General features: G+C 37.5%; 1 protein-coding gene across 2 annotated transcripts; it reads right to left on the reverse strand.

Annotated features, from left to right (window-relative positions):
- Positions 1 to 6897: 6897 nt before the first annotated feature.
- LOC149014891 (Putative N-acetyl-gamma-glutamyl-phosphate reductase) lies at positions 6898 to 20337 on the reverse strand. Of its 2 annotated transcripts, none has more exons than XM_089155531.1 (15): positions 20164 to 20337; positions 19950 to 20047; positions 19653 to 19814; positions 17478 to 17585; positions 16268 to 16354; positions 16062 to 16112; positions 15874 to 15945; positions 14826 to 14945; positions 11908 to 11968; positions 11743 to 11823; positions 9972 to 10051; positions 9778 to 9867; positions 8198 to 8326; positions 7943 to 8078; positions 6898 to 7336 (listed from the first exon to the last, which is right to left on the reverse strand). In XM_089155531.1, exons 2-14 carry the CDS (start codon positions 20001 to 20003, stop codon positions 7971 to 7973), a joined length of 1203 nt encoding a protein of 400 aa, XP_089011657.1. In that variant the 5' UTR covers positions 20004 to 20047; positions 20164 to 20337; the 3' UTR covers positions 6898 to 7336; positions 7943 to 7970. The 2 variants fall into 2 exon arrangements, with proteins under 2 accessions (XP_089011657.1, XP_089011656.1); XM_089155530.1 differs by having other exon boundaries at positions 6900 to 7342; positions 20164 to 20336.
- Between the last annotated feature and the right edge of the window lie 83 nt (positions 20338 to 20420).

Raw genomic sequence — 20420 nt, forward strand, 5'->3', positions numbered from 1 at the left:
GTTGCATTCAAATCACTGTTTATGCCTTGCAAGCAAAGCGAAAGAAATCAAAAGTGGTCCATGACAAAACCACATACCCATTGTGATGTTTCAGAAACCCAGATACAATATTTCATTCATCCTCAAAACCACCTTTCTCTAGGTCTGATACTTTTTAAGGAGTTGCGTCTAAGGCAGTTAATTGATGGAAGATAACTTTTAAAAGGCCATTTTCATGACTATCGTAGCATGCTGGCATGGGATTCTTTGACTAATAAACAAATCCAGAAGGATCATAAAACCCTAGAAAATGGCAAAAGCAGATCTTTTGCAAAAGAAAGTTTGGAACCAGAAGATCTTGAAAAACATCTCTCTCCGTGATTGAGGCATAACATTCATTCTCTTCTTTAAAATAATAAAACCATTTGGAAATGCCAGATTTTCATAGTTGTTGAATCTATCTCTTGAGAATTATGGGATACTCATAGTTAATCTTTTCAGTTTATAAAATAAATAAACTTGGGTTAAAGATTAAAAAATAGCTATTAAAATATTTACAAAAATGGTTCAAGAAACACATATATGGCTGCATTTGTTTGTTTGCTGGAATAAAGGTAGAATGGGAAAATTCTTGGAAAAAAATGTAGATTTATTACTTTTCTTTTAAAACCCAAAATAGTACATTGTTTGGTTGCTTGGGGTGGGAAAGTGGGAGCCCAATTTTCTCACTCCATGCTATTTTAAAACCCCACATATTTGGTGGGACTTTGTGGGAAAGTTGGGAAAAGTAAAAAGTGGGACCCATCCCTATCATTTTTCCACAAAATCCTTTCTTTTCATTTTCTTCTCCCTCACCGCACTACACATGGAACCCACATTTTTTTTTTTTCCTACCCTACCTTTGCAAACAAACACAGCTCCTTGAGGTATCACATAATTACATTAAAAACCATTTAATCTGAAAATTTACACATGCCACCCTTGAGGTCCCAAGACACATGCATCCACCGTGTAACCTTTTATGTTAATTATAGAGGTTAGTGATGTTTTAGGCTTTTTATGATCGAAATACCTTAATCATCAAATTAATTACTTTAGGGTGTTTTACATGTCATCCACTATTATTGGAGTGAAATTAGGGGTTTTTTTCATTATTATGACTTAAATTACATGTCGTCGCACTTTAAAAAGTACAAATTACCCAAGTTAGGTTTTTAAGATTCTATTAAGTGATAAGTAAATTGATCCTAATGTTCTTTAAACAGTAAAATGACCTAATCATCCTTATTTAGTATTCTTTTATACCCAACTCTTAGATGGGCGAAGAAATTTTCCTTTCAAGTAAAAAAAATCATAGTTGTGATTTTCGAAGTAGGTGTACTAGTTTTTCCACCTGAATAAGGTTCAACAGTGAGTCATCGCCAACCACCCTATTTTAATAAACCCCTAAAACAGAGAATATTTCTTTATCTGATTTTTTTAATTATTTGTTTTTTAAAATAAAACCTCAACAAGAAGGGTAATTTCAGAAAAATAAATTTCATTCTAACGTCTCATCTCCTAAGTTAACGGTATGGGCGCATACCTTTTTGGGGTCTTAGGGAGACAAACATGATTTTTCACCATTGAAGACTCTTTTTGTACTTACGCAATAATAACTTGGCAGACTCACAAAAAAAAAATAGTAATAATAATAACTTGGCAGAGAGAACATGTAATTTTAAAATTTTCCCAAAATAGCTAAAAATAGTGTCTTCTTTCTTCCACTCCATTTTACACAATCACATTCGAAATAGAAAGCATTAAGGGAAGTAGCTGACAATTCAGGCCAGATCAAGATCAAGATAATAAGTTTTCTGCAGAACAGAGATAAAAGAACTTATTATATACAAGAAACTCTCTCTCTCTCTCTCTCTCTCTGTGTTTCTCTCTCATCCCTTGATGTTGGAAGAAATGGCAAAATCTCTCCTAGTGGAGAATGAGAAAAGGAAGACACAAGCATATCATGGAAGGGAATATCATGTAAGAATGTTGACAAGGGGGAAACCGTTCCCATCTAAGCTGGGAACAACTACTGTTAATAGGGAGCTGTGAGCTTCATCACGAAAAACACTCTCCAATTGTTGAGCAAAACCAAAGACGAAATCTATTGCCAACTTCGTTAGTTCCCCGCATGTTACCAACCTTTGCAACACCATCACTTCTTCCTTCAAGTTTCCTGCTTCTCTGCTTCCTGGGTTTGCTCTGTTTGGTCTTGAAGGTGATGATGGTGTTTCTATGTTGTTCTCTCTTTGTTCTCCACCTGGGTTTTGCTCTCTTTTATTTCTGTCTTTCTCTTAAAATTAGATATAAATATTTGTTGGACTTGACTATACGTCTTGCCTTATCTTAAAAGATATAAGCAAAGACATGGTAGTCCCCACAGGGTCATCACATACGTATTGTGGTTTGGATTGGCAAATCAGCAACAACATAAACAGTTAGCTGGAGATTATTAATCTTCCAGTGAAGATCTTTAAGGCAAGTTGGGCATCAAAGAATCAAGTGTTTGATTAAATTATAGCTCAAATTGCAGATTTCCAGCACCAAAGGTGGACCAGGTTGTACCCACTCCTCTCCTTATGAGCTTCTCAACATTGTCTGTTTGCCTCCTTGACCCATTTGAAAGAGACATCTAAAAGAGATGACCTACTAGCTAGGGATAATGAACTTGGTATGTAGCAGATGAGCTACGCAACAATGAATGGTTTACGTTCCAAAATCAATAAACCCAGAAGAGTTTTTGTTTTCTTTTGGTAGAAGGCAAGGCTTGGGTCCATTTGGTTTAGGTGGGACAAACTTGAATGTTACGCGCAGAAAAAACCGCCACTAATCAAGCTTTTTCTTACTAGTATACTCAACAGAGTAGCTATTACTTTGCCACTTTAACAAACTATTTGTACAATTAATTGACTATAATAATCACACTTGCATAGCACAGTGCTCTTCAACTATGTAGGCATGAAGCATTCTGGCCTGTTTAGGCACATAACATGCTTACAGTTATTCGTTTTAAGGAAAAAGACTTAACACCTAATCCTTTAAATAAAACATAAAGAAAAATCTGCTGCACATATGGTCCCCATATCTAGACATTGGACCATTCAGAATTAGAATGTTTTTGCAAGCTCACTAATCTATGAACCTGGCAATAACCCATTTACATTTTTGTCAGTACAGAAGGATGCAATGAGTCGACTTTGATTCAGATTCTCCAACTAGATCAATATAACTCACTGTCTGTAGAAGAATTGATATCTATTGTACATTTTTTCTTTTTTTTTTTTAAATGTCTTCTAATACAACTGAACTTTTACCTATAAGAAAAGAATATTAAAAAACAAGTTAACAAAATCAGTTTGACTTGCAACAGATTTTATGTACCTAACTGTATTTTAAGGCTTGTTAATTAATGGGATCTTGTTAAAACAGTTCTGATTCACAATTTTTTCTAGTACTAATTGCAAGTGGAAGCATGAATATCATCAGGTTTAAGCATGAATTAATGGGATCTTGTTAAAACAGTTCTGATTCACAATTTTTTTCTAGTACTAATTGCAAGTGGAAGCATGAATATCATCAGGTTTAAGCATGAATTAACGGGATCTTGTTAAAACAGTTCTGATTCACAATTTTTTCTAGTACTAAGGGCAAGTGGAAGCATGAATATCATCAGGTTTAAGCATGAATTAATGGGATCTTGTTAAAACAGTTCTGATTCACAAGTTTTTCTAATACTAATTGCAAGAGGAAGCATGAATATCATCAGGGAAGGCAAATCAGATATACAATATACTTAAACAAGATCACCAAGGGTTATAGATTAATATATATATGCTTTGGTAAAGCTTTTCAATATGGGCTTGTAAACTGTACAATTCAACCATGAATGAATCGTCAGAGATTCAGTTATTACAAGCAAAATTTGTACAATTCAGAATAGAACAAAAGAAATATTTCTCCTATCAAGAAAGTACTGTCTCTCTCTTCTACTCAAACCCAGATGAGCACAACTGCAGGGAGCTGAGGCCACATTAAGAAAGTGATCATCTGACAGATCGACGGCAATGAGAGCGCCGGACGGCGAGAGGGGCTGCGGCAACTGGGTCATCGTAGTGGGGAAGGCCTATCAATAAGGAGTCATAAGCATTATTGCGAAAAAGAAGCTCTAACATTTTGCCAAAACCAAAGATGAAATCTATGCCCAGCTTCACTAATTCCCTGCACATCTCCAACCTATGTATCACCATTATCTATTCCTGCTCCTGGTTCTGCTTCTGCTGCTACCTTCGTGGTGGGTTGGTGGTGTTGGCCCTAATTCTTGGTTGTCTTTGTTCCTCACTTGCCCTGCTGCTGCTTGTCTTGGTGATGCTCTGTTTTGGGCTTTCTATCCTGAATTGTTGGTGAGTTAAGCTTCATTAAGCTTTCTTCATCTATTTATATATATCTACTCCCTTACCCACCAACCCATAACCTGCAAACCCAGAAAAGAAAAACAGAGAAAACAGAGAGGTGTTTTGTGGGGATGTCTCTGTCCAGTGTGGTTCCTAGTCCGGATACATCACCTTCATGAGTCACCTCTTAGTCTATGCAGGTAATTAACGCCTTTGCGTCTTTTAATAATTTCACTTTATATATAAAAGTTGCAACCGCCCATTATGATAAGCTCAGGTTGGTAAAAGCTCAAGCTTTCCTATAAAGAAATTACAAAAACTGTGGGTGGAGCTTGGGCGGTGGTTTCAGAGGTAGGTTAGCAAGGTGTCTCAACAGGAAGAACATAGAGTAGTTGCTGTGGGTTTTAATGTATTTTCATTTATAAACAAGGAAAGGCAACTTCGAAGGGATGTTAAGTGTTACATTTGGAGATCAGAAGGTAGTGAAGTGAGGTATACCTGTTTTATAAAAACAAGAGATTTAAATTAATGTTTTGCTGACAAGTCAATCCATGCCACTCTGATAGTTGACTGAATGAAGAAGAAAACAGTTTATTTCTATTTATATAAATGAAAAAAAAAGGACAAAAAGATTCAGATATTTAATTGACCTTTATTAACTACTTTCCTTTTAGCCTAGAGGTGTAAATTTATAGTTCGAACCGCACCGGTCTGTTATAGACTGAACCGGCCCAAACCGAACTTTAATGGACCATAATTGGGCTGAGGATTGTGGAACCCGCACCAAACCGCAACCCGTTTACAACCTATTTTGTAATTTTACATTAAATAGTATTTGAATCATTATATTACCATTAAATAGTTGGTATAGACAATTAAAAAAATTAACATGAATTCAAAGATCAAATTGTCATTTTACTATTTAATATCTAGATTCTTGATTTCTATAGAATGGGTGGATTGTTTTTAATGGAAATTGACCAATAGCAACTTTGCTTCCCATATAATTTTTACTTTTGTTGTAGGATGCTCAATTGTTTCTTCTTTTTTTTTTTTTTCTTACACACCATAAACCGTTAGTCAACCCGAATCTAAACTGTTAGCCAAACCGTTAGTTAGCCCGAACCCAAACCGCACCAAACCGAAACCAGTCCGAAACTGTTATTTTGCTAATGAATCGTGTTTGGGCTAGGTGTTTTTCAACCCAAAACCATTAGGCCCAGCCCGAAACTGCCACAGACCTCACCGTTGACACCCCTATCGTAACTTATGCATTTAATTAGTATTGAAATCACAATTGACAAAGGGAGGATACCCGCAAGGGAGGGGCGACGGTGATTGCCGGCAATGTAAGGGAATAAGATGGGAGAAGTCATCCTTCACCCACCCCCTAGGATTGGGTTTAGAGAGTAATTTTGCGGAGAATATTTTTGTCTTTTTTAATCCTCCTTTGACGGTCAAAGGCTTAACCCTCAGGAGGGGTAACTTGATATTGCATTATGCCATTGGGGGGGGGGGGGGGGGGGGGGGGGGGGGATCGTGATACTTTTTGTATTTAAGGGGTAGTCAAGAATTTAGCCCTCCTTGAGGAGGCGCCGAAAAAAAAAACTCTATTTTTTAATAACCAACTTGAATTCGTTATAAAAAAAAGAGCAAATTGCACTAGCACCCCAAAATTGAGGATTTAAAGCATTAACACTCCACTTTATGTTTAAAAAACACAGATAGAATAAGTGATAAGGGTAGTCGTTTGTTGTGTTTTGTGAAGAGGAAGGAGGCGGAAATGGTAGTGGCGGCATCGCTGGCACTACCGGAGCTAAAGGTGGAGATGGTGAAGTAGAGGAGAGAGAATAGATTGGGGGATGAAGCATGGCTTAAGCGTTGGAAGAATAATAAACATAGGATTAGAATAAAACATGTGTCAACCATCTAATGGTCCATTTTTCTCTCCTCAAATTTGGTAATGGCATTTATGAAATTAAAAAAAAAAACCAATGAGTTAATGGGTTCACTAACAAAATAGACTATTGTGTTTAATAAATGAGGTGTCTTTATTTTTCAAACATAAAGTTGGTTGTCAGTGCTTTAAAGCTTCCATTTTGAATTATCAGTACAATTTACTCTAAAAATAATATATAATTAACAGTTAGGCCATTCACTTAACCTTCAAAATACACATCCATACAAGGTTGAACCACTTGACAATAAAACTCATGAACTCCTCGATTGCTTTATGCATATCATTGTTTTTTGTACTGATATATTTATATCAGTTTACTCATGCTTATCTTTGTTTTTATATCATGAAGTTGAGAGCTTAATTATCAATATAAAAATTACTACTTATTTGTCTAGGGCAGCAATCGAATCGTGTTGGACCAGGTTTTTTTAAAACCCTAAACTTGACCTTAACCCTACTTTTTACCCGAATGACCAAACAAGAAAAAAAAATATAAAAATAAAAATAAAAGGTCTTGTTTAATTGGGTGAATGATATATTATATATCATCAATTTGGTTTTGAGTTGATTTTGATTTATGTAGATGTATCACCTTTGCTTTTGATTCTGGTTAGTTTTGCTATCTCTATTTCGAGGAATATTACCAGACAAGCAAAGGCTAAATATCATTTATTTATCTTTTTGGGGTGAAAGCAACACTAAATATCAATTAGACGCTTCCATGAACAAACTTGGGGAAAATCCACTAGGAACATGGACTGGAAATTTAAATGGACTATGTATGTAAAATTACAGCGCATTTGGAAGTTTACATAAAAGATGTCTAGAGCTAACCGATGCATTTATTAAGCCACCCTTCGCTGTCTCACCTACGAGTCCAACACAAATAGTAACAGAAAAGAACACATTGAAAATCTGTGCTATAGTTGATCTTTCTCCGCAGCAAATCTGGCATTTTCCTTACCTGCAACTTCAGTAGAAAGATCATTTAATCAAATATATGGAACAACATCTACGTGGAGGCATTTCAATTCTAATGCTTACAGGGCATCATCAAGTGCAAAACTATAGAATGATATTCACAGGGATATCACAGGACATTTTGTACATGATGCCACCGATTAAATAGTGGCAGCAGATGGAGTCCTATATTTCATATCAATATGTTCATTCGTACAGGCCCTTTGGCCCAACTATTCCTGTCGGACCATACCGACCCAACAACAGCATGGATGAGTCATGCCAAGGTGAATGAGAACCATTAAACTTTCTTCAAAAGCAGTTAAAAGCACTCCACAGCAACCCCCCCCCCCCCCCTTCCTTTGTGGTGTGGGTGGCCCCAAGGGTATGAGTTGAACTTAGAAACTCATGTTGTCTTAAGCAATCACCCCTTGCCTGAAAACAGCATAAATAGAACTAGAACAGAACACCCCCATGTGAGTATCCCCAAGATGCTGTTCATTCATCACAGTATATGGCACATTTATAAGAATTTGATCAGCATTTATCCCACAAAGAAAATTTGAACGGTGATAAAAAGGGTTGAGAATGACACATGCAGGATGATTACCTTATTTAAAACATTGCAGAAGGATACACTAGGGAAACAAAGGTTGGTACAGGAGTCCAGCATTCTCAGGAAGCCCCATCATTAAATTCAGGTTCTGTACCGCTTGACCAGAAGCTCCCTTCACTAGATTATCGATCTGCAGTCATGTTGTTAGTCTTAGTTAAAACTTAAAACCCAGAAAGCCATCAACTTAACATATCCTTTCCCATGTCCTTGAAAGAAATTCAACCAGAAATATGCAGGAGCTCAACATACAACAGATATAATTATTGCTCTTCCAGGAATTCGATCTGGAAATACATTCATGAAGCAGTAGTTAGACCCTCGAACATTTCGAGTATGAGGAGTGGCTCCTTGATCCAACAGAACAACAAACTCTTCATCCTGCCATAGGAAAACATATATTACAACCAACCACTAGAGAAAGATACCCCAAATTAGCATAAAAAAAATTTGCTTAGCAAGCCAGCTTTCAAGATTTTAACAAAAAATATCAGCATTTACATATCCAAAAGTAAATATCAGTCACATTTAAAATTCAAATTAAAACCCATTAAATTACTCAGTTTGGCATTGCAATTCATTGTAGCTATCATGTGTACCCCTCTTGAACACAATGGAAAGCCAAAAGACATTTTTTATACAAAGGAAATTCGTGGAGTTGGGAACGTAAGAACCCATCCTTGTTATATCTGTGCAGTGTGCACCATCTTTGCCACGGTCACTAGGCCATCCAAGGCACTGGAGGGGGCCTAGAAGCAGGGGACCAAGAAGTATATCTGTGCAGTGTGCACTATCTTTGTCACAGTCACTAGGCAATCCAAGGCATTGGAGGGGGCCTAGAAGCAAGGACCTTGAAGTCCATGGAACCTGGATGCCTTAACAGATATTCAGTGTTCAAAAGCAATAAAAGAAGCAAAATGAGCGGTAGGTCTACTATCTTAAAAGAAGAACAGACCACAGAAGCAACTCAGCCAGAGATTACCCATGAGATAGATTTGGAATGATAAATAAAAGAGAGGCAATATCTTCTGGACAATGGAGTAAATGGTTGAAGAAGAAAATTCTTGGCTGAGAAAAAATGGGACCTAGATCTTCTGCAGCGGTGGCAAGCAGCCACAAGCACCAAGCATCCATTCCCAAACAAGGGATGACCTTGGCTAACCCACAGCTCGACCACCCTGCCTGACAGAAAAAAAGGGGGCTCAGGTATAGCTTCTATCTCAGTTGTGCAGGAAAGTACCCATAGCTTCTTTCAGTCCACACATTGTGGCAAAGACAATCCAATTGCACTGTCTATTTTCTAGGGGGTTGGTTTTTTTTTTTTTTTTTTTTGGGGGGGGGGGGGGAGGGGAGGGGAGGGGAGGTTTGATAAACAAGAATACAATAATAGGGGGCCTAAGGCAAAGAAACCCACAACCACAAGGGAATGAAGAAGAAACAGAACTCGGCTGTAGCCTGCATCTCATCTGTACAGTAGTAGGTGTAGCTTTTTTCAGTCCACATATTGTGACAGAAAATCCATTTAAATTCCTCTTTTTCCTCTCTCTCTCTCTCTCTCTCTCTCTCTCTCTCTTTTTTTTTTTTTTTTTGTGTGTGTGGGGGGGGGGGGGGAGGTTGTGGGAGGATGGGTGCATAAAAGGTTTGATTCAAAGTGGATTACAATAGCACAAGTGTACAACAATAACAGGGAGGCTAACACATCAAAGTTGACACAGGAAGAAAACCATGAGGAAAGAAATGAATTCCACAAGGGACAATTTCTCAAAATAAATAGGAACGACATTCTAGACTCTCCGGCGGCATTTTTTATTTTGTAAGTGAGGAAGATATACCTCATAAGAGATCTTCAGTTGTTGGTAAAGATCATCCACTGACACACCAGGAGCCATTCCAACATATATGGTTGATTGCATACCACGGCTCTGAGGAACATCCCGAAGTTGAAACATTGTGGTTGCTTACTTAAGGAAGATAATCAATGACTATAACAATACAAGTACTACACAAAGTAGAGTAGAATCTTCACCATTGGCATTAGATGAGGAGTGAAGCTCACAGTTACTTTGGAATGTGAAGCATCAGAAAGCCCCTGCTCGATTTCTGGAACTGAAAATGAAGAAAAGAGCAGCAGTCAGTGTAATGCAAAATAACATAAAAGGTTCTTTTACTATTTTGACAACAATGAATTTGAGCAATTGAAAAGATCCACAAAAAACCTTTAAATGGACAACAGTGAGTGACTTCCAACATTTGGATTGCAGATTACAGTCAATTTTTTCACATATTATTCATAAATGATTCATATGCATACTGTATTTCAATAAATACATCCTAGTTAAGCATATTTAGAGATGTGAGAAAAAATCACTCACCAGTTGCATTAGCTTGGCAATGACCAACATTTTCTGGACCTGGAGTTGTTCTCATTTAGGTTGAGCATTTTGTCTCAACACATACAGCATTTTGGAAAATGATGGCTTTCTTCAATTATTCTTCCCCAGAACAACCTATAACCTAAACCATGGATTTTATTTGGACCCATTCTATCCATGACCAGTGCCCCCACTTTAGCATTCTCTCCAGTGATTGTTAGAATTGCAAATGACATAGCAGAAATTAAAACCAAAGGGGCTAGCTCACAACCTTGCCTCACAATTAAGAATCATGAGTGCAGCTCCCTAGGAGCCCACCCATAAAAGTAGAAATCACCATCCACATATGGTTTACAAGAATTCAAAACTAAAGCAGTATACAGGATTGACCAGTCCTGCTTCCTCAACCCGGATTCGATCCTGGCAAAATGAACCCAAGACCTCATTTTTTGATATTCCAATTCGTTTATCCATGCCAGAGCTTCAAACTTGGGGAAGATTTATGCACTCAAGACTTCATATTGAGAGAAACACCACATTTAAGATACCTAAAGAGGAATCTTCTGGTTTTGAGAGACACTAAATGCAACCAAAGGTAAAACTCAATTTCCCCCTTCCATTTTTTGTTGATTTGGTATGGCTTTGATGTATGTGGTGCAAGTATGCTAGATCCATGGTTAGACTTTTTTTGCTATATTCTTTTTGCGGGCAACACTAGAAATAACTTTTTGGACCGATTTATTGGCTGAGGAGTGGTAGAAAGATCACCCTATTTGAATTGGAATCAGTTCAGAACCAACAGAGACCATTTCTGGTTCCAAAACCTTGTAATAATCTTTTACAACCCTAGTGTACAAAAGAGTCCCCCCCCCCCCCCCCCAAAAAAAAAAGACACTCTAATATCTCCATCAAGAAAACTAGAAGAACTAATTGAATGGAGCCAGAAATTGATTACCATTGTTATCAGCTATGTTGAAAATAAGATAATTAATGAAATGGAACCACAAATTGATCTTTTCCTGTAGTCAGGCGCTAGTTTTCTAATGATGCAGAACCCAGTGGTGAAAGGACACAGAAAACATTGATTGCAGAATGACAGTCTACATTGCAGTTTCTCCCTTGATTGCAGCATTATACTTCCGAAACACTGTTAACTTCTTGCTAATAATCACATGATTGGAGCTTTCTAGGAGATGCTTCGAGCAACCTGTGAAGTTACTGGAGGGAGCAGCAGAAGCTCTGGATGGGTTGCTAAAAGTCACTGATGGTTAGGCAGAGTGTGGGAGCAATTCGTATGTTTCATTCTTCATCCTTCTTGTACCATATTTGTGGTTGATAAGACTTGAGTTGAGTTGGTACTTGGGGGAATCAAGTAATCATAATTCCCAAGTAAAATGATTAATTCGTGGAAGTACAAATGCTTACCATGACGATGTCTTGTAATTCCATATGAGTGAATGCCTTCAGCTATTTCAGTGTACAGATTGGATTCTTTTGCTCCACGCCCTGCAGGATTATATGGAACTTAAAACCTATCAAGAAATGCTAAAACTGAAATTGCAAGGAGAGATGATATAGAACCATCCTGACCTGCTCCACTCACCCCAGATTTCGCATCAATAATGATGTCATTCAGCTTTATAAGATTAGCCTGCATCCAAGGGCAAATCACTTCTAGGAGACATTAAAATGTATACAATGAGAACGACAGCATCTTCCATAACCTTGATCATACAATAATGCACTGAACTAGAATTTCTTCTAGGGACTGGCAATTAACAATTCAAGGTCCATATTCCGTACCCTCAATGATTCCAAACCAAAGAATTGCAGTTCAATAGTTAAAACCATGTTATTACCGAAGTCTTACTAAAGGGACTGACATTCAAATTGAAAAAGAAATTGGACTGAAAAGTAAACGGAACTAAAATTTTCTACATAGTTTATGGTCCAGGGTTCTTTTCATCCCAATATACCACCTATTCTCTAGTTTGGCCAACACTCTGTTGGATTCTTCCACCAAGAACTCAGAAACCATTGACCTTCTTGGTTAGTACAATGCAGAATCTTTCATAACCATGTGAAATGCAATGACCTAAAACATGGTGATTGATAGCAGTAATAGTTCTAATGTTGTCTCTGAAGATGTGATTTGTACACAGGGCTTGCAGGCAGAGCCACATCCAACTCCTTGCACCATTGACTGAACACCACTAATCTCATGGTTATTATTCCGTCAATAGGTTTATTGATACAGCACAATGCAAAGTCCTTCTAACAGTGTACAATAACCTTCTTGGTCGGCCATAGCTGTTTGATAAGAAGTGATGCATTTCCAGGGGTTCCACAGGGCCAAGGGTTGATTCCCCAAACCCTAGGACCCCTACTTCCATCCAGGGGTATTTTGGTAATTGTGTCCAAATTTGTGACAATTAGGTCTAGGTCCCATCAAGTCCAAGGTGTTGTTTGGAACTTAGATATATTTTTATTTTATTTTTTTATTAGTATTTTCCAAGGGATAGCCAAATTTTCATCATTGTCCTGTAACCTGAATGACTGAAAGATGTTTTAGTTGCTGCGACTACAGGAAACTGGAGTTATAAATAAAGGATAACAGGGCAGGGAAAGGCCTAGGACTGGATGCCTTATATTTTTCAGTAATTGTGTTTTTTAACAAAGTAATAAAGTCTATGTCAAATGCTTTGTAAGGCAAGTGACCCTTCATGCAGTCTGGTAGGATGATGACTGTACCAAGGATCAACGTTGTATGCAAAAAGAAGTGACAGGTTACCATTGCCTACTTGATTTTGAGAGGCCTCTACTAATTTCTGCCTATGGCGCTTTTGTAGAAACTGAAACCTATTCTTGATGAAGAAAACAAAATGGAAAACAATCAAGCGACCACAATTCAAGGATACGAATGATTCAGCAAGGTGCAAGATGCCTATGACCATGGTTTCCACAAGCAATGGAGAAAGCTTTGCTCTCATGCACCTCTATGTTTACAAACAATTACCCATAACCTCTAATGACCCCCCACTGCTAACAAGGGGAAAACAAAAACAAAATTTTGAAGCCCATGTAAACCCTCAAGAGTAGCTCTTTTTGAGCGATAGGAATGAGTTGGTTATGCTTAATTCCTTTAACAACAATTCTGGAGCTACAAGAACCAATATTTCAGTAGAAGAATAAATGTTTTAAAGCCAGCAGGTGTTTCTTGGAGTCAACTGGTTGGAAAGAACAACAGACTTATGTAATCAAGTGGAACCAGCACACTGGGTTGCCAGCTAAGCTTAATAGAGAATGGTGATGTAGGTCTTCATGCAAAACTTCTTCTTCTTTTCTTCTTCTCCTTTTTTTTTTTTTTTTGGGGGGGGGGAGGGGGGAGGATTTAGAAGAGAGTGAAGCACTTCATACAGTAGTTTTCATCCTTTCTCTGTAGTTACTGTCTTCAGACCATGTAAAACAAATTGAAGGCCCCTTCTTTACCAATAAAATCCTTAAATTATGAAAATAGAAAAGTGGGAGGAGGACACAACAACAAACTCAGTGTTATCCAAACTCATAAAAGTCAGCAACATGGATCCAAACAAAACAAAGTAGGGGAAAAGATAGGTAGGGGAAGGAGATGAGAAATGAAAGGTGACAAATCAAAGATGGTAAATAAAAGAAAGACACAAAAAAAATATGAGAATACAAGGAAAGAGGCACATCTCAGCAAATCAGGTTCATCACACAGGATGGAATCTGTTACATGGATCCTAGCACTCCAACAGGCTCTATCCAAGATCATCCTTGATACAAGACCTAGACCATGTATGTCCTCATCACGTCTTCTCCTATGATCATTTTAGGCTTGTCCCTGGCCATTTTAGCTTATAATTATATAACTCCTCCTTATTGAAGGTACCCATAAGCCATCGTTACAGATGACCAAACCACCTCAAACGACTCTTATGGAGCTTGCCAATGAGCAGACAACTCTGAAGTCATCTCTAACACATTCATTATGTACTTTATTCTTTGTAGTTATTTTGCACATCCATCTTAACATCCCCATGTCTACTATTCATAGTTTCTCAACATGATACTTTTTAACTACACAACACTGTGCCCCATGCACTGTAGACTGTTGTACAACAGTCTGACAAATCTTTCCTTTCTTCATTAGAAATGTGTGACTAAGAACTGACTTGATTGAACTGAAAATAAAAATGGTGAATAGCAACTAGACATACCATTGGTTGCCAATGTTCTCCATAAACATGCACCCTAGTATACTATTTGTATGGTATAACTAATGTCCAGAGCTGTAGCACATAAAATTGTAGGAAAAAAAACATATTAAGCACCCAGAAATTCCACAGAAAAATTCAAGAGAAGGAAACTTTTTCTTCATCAGAAACACAGAATAACATGTAGAAGCATTGAGGATTTAATTAAATAATGTTTACCAATTAGAAGCAAAAATAGAAAAAAATACTAATGAAAACAGTTCCGATATAAACCTTTATCAAGGGAACAAGAGGAAGTTGTACGGATGTTGGATAACAACCAGGGTTAGCAACAAGCCGTGCATTCTGAATCTCTTCCCTTAAAACCTCTGTCAGACCATAAATGGCTTCTTCCTGGATCAAATAACAAAGACCACGAGACATCAATAAATCTCAAATAAGTGATTGCCAAGCCTTAAATATAAAATTAAATAAAATAAAAAAAGAAGGGTTCACCTCTCTGGACCTTAGTGTAATGAGTCCAACTGAAATGCCAACCGGTTCCAGGCCAATCCGAACATGATTGATGGAGATCAATCCCTTACCTAATTCCTAGCTTTTAGGCCTTGTAGGTATCCTTGCAATAATAAGGATTTTGCTACCTATTCATATGCCCAAAGAGGTAGACCAGCGGACCCTTGAGAAGTGATTCAACAACAGATGGCAGAAAAGGAGAGATCTACTACTGCTAGAATGGTTTATTCTTCTTTTAGTAAACTTAAGGAGGGAGAATAATTCAGTGGTCGTGTTTTGCTAGTAACTGAAGTTGGGGAATAACTGTAAGATCTAAGTAGTTTGCTATTCATTAATGTTAAATTTAAAGGGTTTTTGGTTTGAAGAGAAGAACTTAAGCAGCTTTGGTTAATGAGGTGAATAGCTGCTCTGTAGAAAGATCCTTTTGCAACATTGTTCAGGGGTCCCTTAAATAATTTGAGCCACACTGGATTTTCATTAGGGATTCATCATTTTAAGCTTCTCTTACCCGACTGGTCATGGGTTCTGAAAGCATTTTGTTCTCGTTGATCCTGCATTCTTTTTATTATCAAGAATTTGAAACTTGGAATCAGGGATGAGATAACCATATGGTCCACATTGACAATTTAATGGACATTTTGCCTAGAGCATTTTGCATTTTTACTATATGATTTTCTCTGTCACATACACAATACCAGTTCTACTTACTTCAGGGGGTGGTTGTGGAACAACGTGAGGAAGGCAACCAGGAAAATCAGAAAATTAACAAGTCCAAAAAAGAATGTAGGACCAGAACAAATCAATTCACCTGCAACTCAGGTGCTCTGTGAGGCTGACCATACCATTCTTCATACTCGTTGATATTCCGAAGCCGGAAGTCCTGTGGATTCATCGACATATTAATCTCTTTTCCCAGCACTTCAAATTTACCGCAAAAAAAATGAATCATAGCCATGAAATTTAACAATTTACTAAAAGGGTGCACTCAGAGCATACTGCAGAAAGATCAACAATCTTCAACTGCCTGGGAAGGGATTTGATTATATCCTGCAACAAGAAACCAGCAGTCATTCATGTCAGGAACTCAGAAGTAGATATGATTGAAAATTTCAAATAGGTACCAGGGTATGTGTTATCCACCAATGCAGAGATTAAATGCTACAAGACTGAGTAAACAATGGATAGGGAAGAAGAAGAAGAACCTGTGTTGTTCCATGTGGCAAACAGCAAAACACAGCATCTACATTAGAAAAGTCTGCATCTTTGATAGCAACCATATCTGGCAAGTTCTATAAACCAACAAAGATTCAAGAATCAGATTTTACATTAAATTTCAAAAAAATTGCTAATACAAAACAAAAGTTGCTTCCCAACCACACAGACTTGCAAATCAGGAAGTAACTGACAATATGTGGAAATCAGAAGTAACGGACACTGATCAATTTATCGCAGCCCTTTCTATCTATACAAGACAAGAGAACATTCCAGTGGGTATACAGATGATGATAAGCCAAGGCCAGAAAAACCTTTGAACCCATTTACAACACAATGCTTTCTCAAAATTACATGGTAAATTAAACCAATACAAGTCAAGAAAGTAGAGTAGGGACAGATGATTCCTCTTTCCTTTTAGTTCTCCAAGAACCTCATTAACAACTGTCTTAACGCAGTTAGTTATCTCATTCCAACACCAGTTATCCTTCAAAATCCAATTCCTCATATTTATCAAGGCATGTAAATAACATTGCCTCTTTCCAGGTCCTAACAACTAGCTCTTGGCACATACATTCCCATTGTTTCTTCAGTCTATTCACAGACCCACGGCCATTAACCTTTGCCCTATATTATGCTTTATAATCCAATTCAAAAGAGCAAGATGGACAGCAGAAATTTCAGGCCATAGTAATGGGTCAAGAGTGGCCCAATGTGTTTAATTTGACTGCCCAATGGGTTGCATAGAGCACAGGCCACTAGCGTAGTAGTTTTAGTTTTCTGCTGTAATGGGCCAATCCTATAAGAACCAAATATTGTGGATTCAAGTCATATAAAGGATCAGGTAGGTAGTTTCGATCTGGTAATGTTCTAGAGTAGCTTCTACTTTTGAAGAGAGACTTGAATTGTGAAGGACCCTTCACATAGATTAAAAAAAAGCCTGCCCCAAAGATTTGAGCACTGAGAACTTTGGCTCTCTTTTTGGGTTGTCAGTGAATCTATCATATTTCGTAAATATTATACAATATTTATCATACTAAAACATAGAAGTCAGAAAGAAAGACATGAGTTATGCCAGGGAATAAGATATGCGAGTCACACATAGAACCAGTCTAAATTTTTCACAAAAACTTCCAAGAAAAAAAAGTCCAATTTCAAACTCAAACCATAAAGGAATGCCTACATATTAAAGAATCATACTTGTGTGACTAAGTGAGGAAATACTGATCCTATTGATTGACCAGCTTTTCTATCAGCAGTCATCAGTGTGATACCAAAGTTTGGATGATTTGCCAGGAGTCTTATAATCTGCCAAATAAGACATCAACACATATGTCATGAAAATAAATTGCAAATGACTAGAAAGAGAACATTATGCATCATGCAGTCACTGACTGACAGTCCTTCAGTATAGAAGAATGAAAAGCAAAAAAGAAGAGAAGAAGAGAAAGAACAATAGAGAGAACCTAATTCACAGTTGGTGTATATTATGAGCAAGGAAGACAGTATATTATGTAATGAATAATTCAATATAAATATACAACTCAAAGAGACAAAAACCGCAGCACTATAACTCAGTTAGATGTCATCACAAATACTAAACAACACCACACATTTTTAGTGGTCACCACGACCAAACATCTTCATGACTAAAGTCATGTAATAGTATCGGTACATTTCTAGAAACTGATCTTTTCAACAATTAAGGCAGTCTGTCACAACAGTAGACAACTACCAAGTCGTATAACCTTCCAATACAAATCTTTTTCTACTTATCAAAGGACGAGGAGAAAGGTCAAGGGCTCTATTTCATTTGAAAAAAAAATGCACATAGATCAAGGCATTAAAGGAATGCCAAGCTGTATATGTCAGAATGAATCTTGAGAAAGCCCATAGGAATCGTAGACCCTAGTCCAATATAAGAATCCCAGCTCCACCTATTATGCTCGAACAACTAATGATTTCTATCTGAAGACACTTGAAGGATAGGCTTGACATAGTAAGGGGCTACAGGAAAATACATTGGCTCCCCCCCCCCCCAAAAACCTCCAGCTATATAAGCTCGCAGAACATCATTTTGTGCAACCTTTGTGAAACCCCAGCACTTTCTCAAGAACAAAGAACTCCATCCCCAATTGGACCATGATGAGAAGAATGTGGTAAGAAGAAAATATCCAATTAAGAAGTCCAAACCTCAAAGTTTCTAAGCCAGATTGGCAGAAATGAATCTAAGATAACTTTTGGACTTCTAAAGCCAAGTCTAGAACCCTAATGCCATAACATCCTATATGTCAGTACCATACACTTCATTTTCTGGCCAAGCTAAGAGTGATGACATCAAATGCAATTAATGGATGAAGTATGTGGCTCAAAGATTTGAAATCCCTCATAACTGAGAACTTTCATATCAATATAATCAGTGCTTCAGAATCAGAGGAGCAGTTACTTTACAAATTAAAACACACACCAATACTGCAGGTACCAAATAAAAGCATGCTACACAGATGCCTAGTGACAGTAATTAGGTAGCGCACAAACAAGTCAAGCTATGGTGTGCTTCCTAAACTCCCCTGATTTTAAACAAAAGCTTAAGAAGGTCTAATAGATTTCATAAATAAAAAATAAAATAAAAAAAGAGAGACGAAGGAGAAGAGTAAAAAGGATTATCATACAAGAATCCAATAGGTAACCCAAAATAAATAAATAAAACAAACTCACTACCTCAGTAAACAACCTCCATCATACCATGGAATATACTAGAATTTCCATTGCAGCATGATTTTCACATGCTAATAGAAACAATTATGGGATATGATATTTTCTTCAAATGCCACTGCAACATAATAATGGTTTTCCCTCCTCCCAAGTAGATATGATATTTTATCTACTAATCATATAGAGAAAGAAATGGCTTTGCCAACAACACTGAGCAAAACGGCACAAGTGCAATCACATTGGTATATGCTAAGAAATAAGAACCCAGATCTCCCAACCCCTTGATTACCATGCTCATCTAGCAATCAGTTAGCAGTACGGTGAATTGTAAGTAACGTTATTAGAGCTTCAGCCACATTGGTGGTGGAGCGCACCTTGAACAATACCAGAAACTAATGTAAACATAATATCCACTCACACTAACACTGATATTGCGTTTTAGCTCATTGATTGAATAGAATAACAAGGGAAGATTTTGACTATTCTAAGAACAGTTATATCTTGCCCTTGTAGAAATAAATAAATTAAACATGATCATTCTTTTCATTATTTTTAGCTGGATCCTAAAAAATAAAATATGGCGGGGGGGGGGGGGAAAAAGGTGTTGGGAAGGCCGGTGAGTTGCCATTTCTACTTAGGAGGACAACAGGAGGACGTTACCTCAGAGCCAGTATACCCACTGGCACCAAGAACTGCAATGCGAACCTTCTCCTCAGACTTGTGCGTCTTCGTCTTTGCAAACTGCAAGCTTTGAGGGGATGAAGCCACAGAACCTCTGATACAAAACATCCTTCCATGTCGCTTTCTAATCGTTGCTTCACCCTACAATTAGAATGAATTCATCAAGGACAAAAACTTGAAACTCTTGCATGGACATGTGCATTTGAAGAACTAACCAGCACCACCACAGGGAACAATAAAATCTTAACTTTCTTCACCAATAAAATGCATACCGACCTTCCAAAAGCATCCTCTGTCGGGAGAAATCGAACTGAATGCTGCGGAGCTCATTTGCAAGTTAAAAAAGCTGAAACTTCCAAGATAAAATGCGTTTTCTGTAACACAGGGAACCGTAGGTGTTTAGGGTATTAATATGCTTTGGAATTGGAATAAAATTGAAGAATACGATGCGACGATCAAAAGAGCAGCATAGTTGCTTGTGATTGATTACCTTTTGAATAAGAACTATGCTTTTGAGCTTTTTCAATAAGCAAAACCTTATCCTGAACTCTGATTAACAGTCCGCAGCACTGCTAGCAGTAGCTACAGAGTAAGAGAGGTGAATGCTCTCCAGGTTCCAAATGCTGCAGTTTCTGGACTAGATCTTCGAAATTTTTTGAGTCTTATTCGATTGTTTTCGTTTCGGGTCGAACATTCTGTACGGAAATAGTATGGAGCGGAGTCACACCCTATAATAACCCACCAATA

The sequence above is a fragment of the Hakea prostrata genome, chromosome 5, assembly GCF_041222555.1.
Source record: "Hakea prostrata isolate BN-2017 chromosome 5, UWA_Hpros_2, whole genome shotgun sequence".
Lineage (NCBI taxonomy): Eukaryota > Viridiplantae > Streptophyta > Magnoliopsida > Proteales > Proteaceae > Hakea > Hakea prostrata.

What these genes read in the sequence shown, in the direction of transcription:
- LOC149014891 (XM_089155531.1), bottom strand. Translation starts at nt 20,003, where the DNA reads ATGAGCTCCGCAGCATTCAGTTCGATTTCTCCCGACAGAGGATGCTTT. An exon ending in ACAGAGGATGCTTTTGGAAG is followed by an intron (nt 19,815 to 19,949) that starts GTCGGTATGCAT and finishes TTCTAATTGTAG; the next exon opens with GGTGAAGCAACGATTAGAAA. An exon ending in AACTGAAGATCTCTTATGAG is followed by an intron (nt 8,327 to 9,777) that starts GTATATCTTCCT and finishes TTCCTATGGCAG; the next exon opens with GATGAAGAGTTTGTTGTTCT.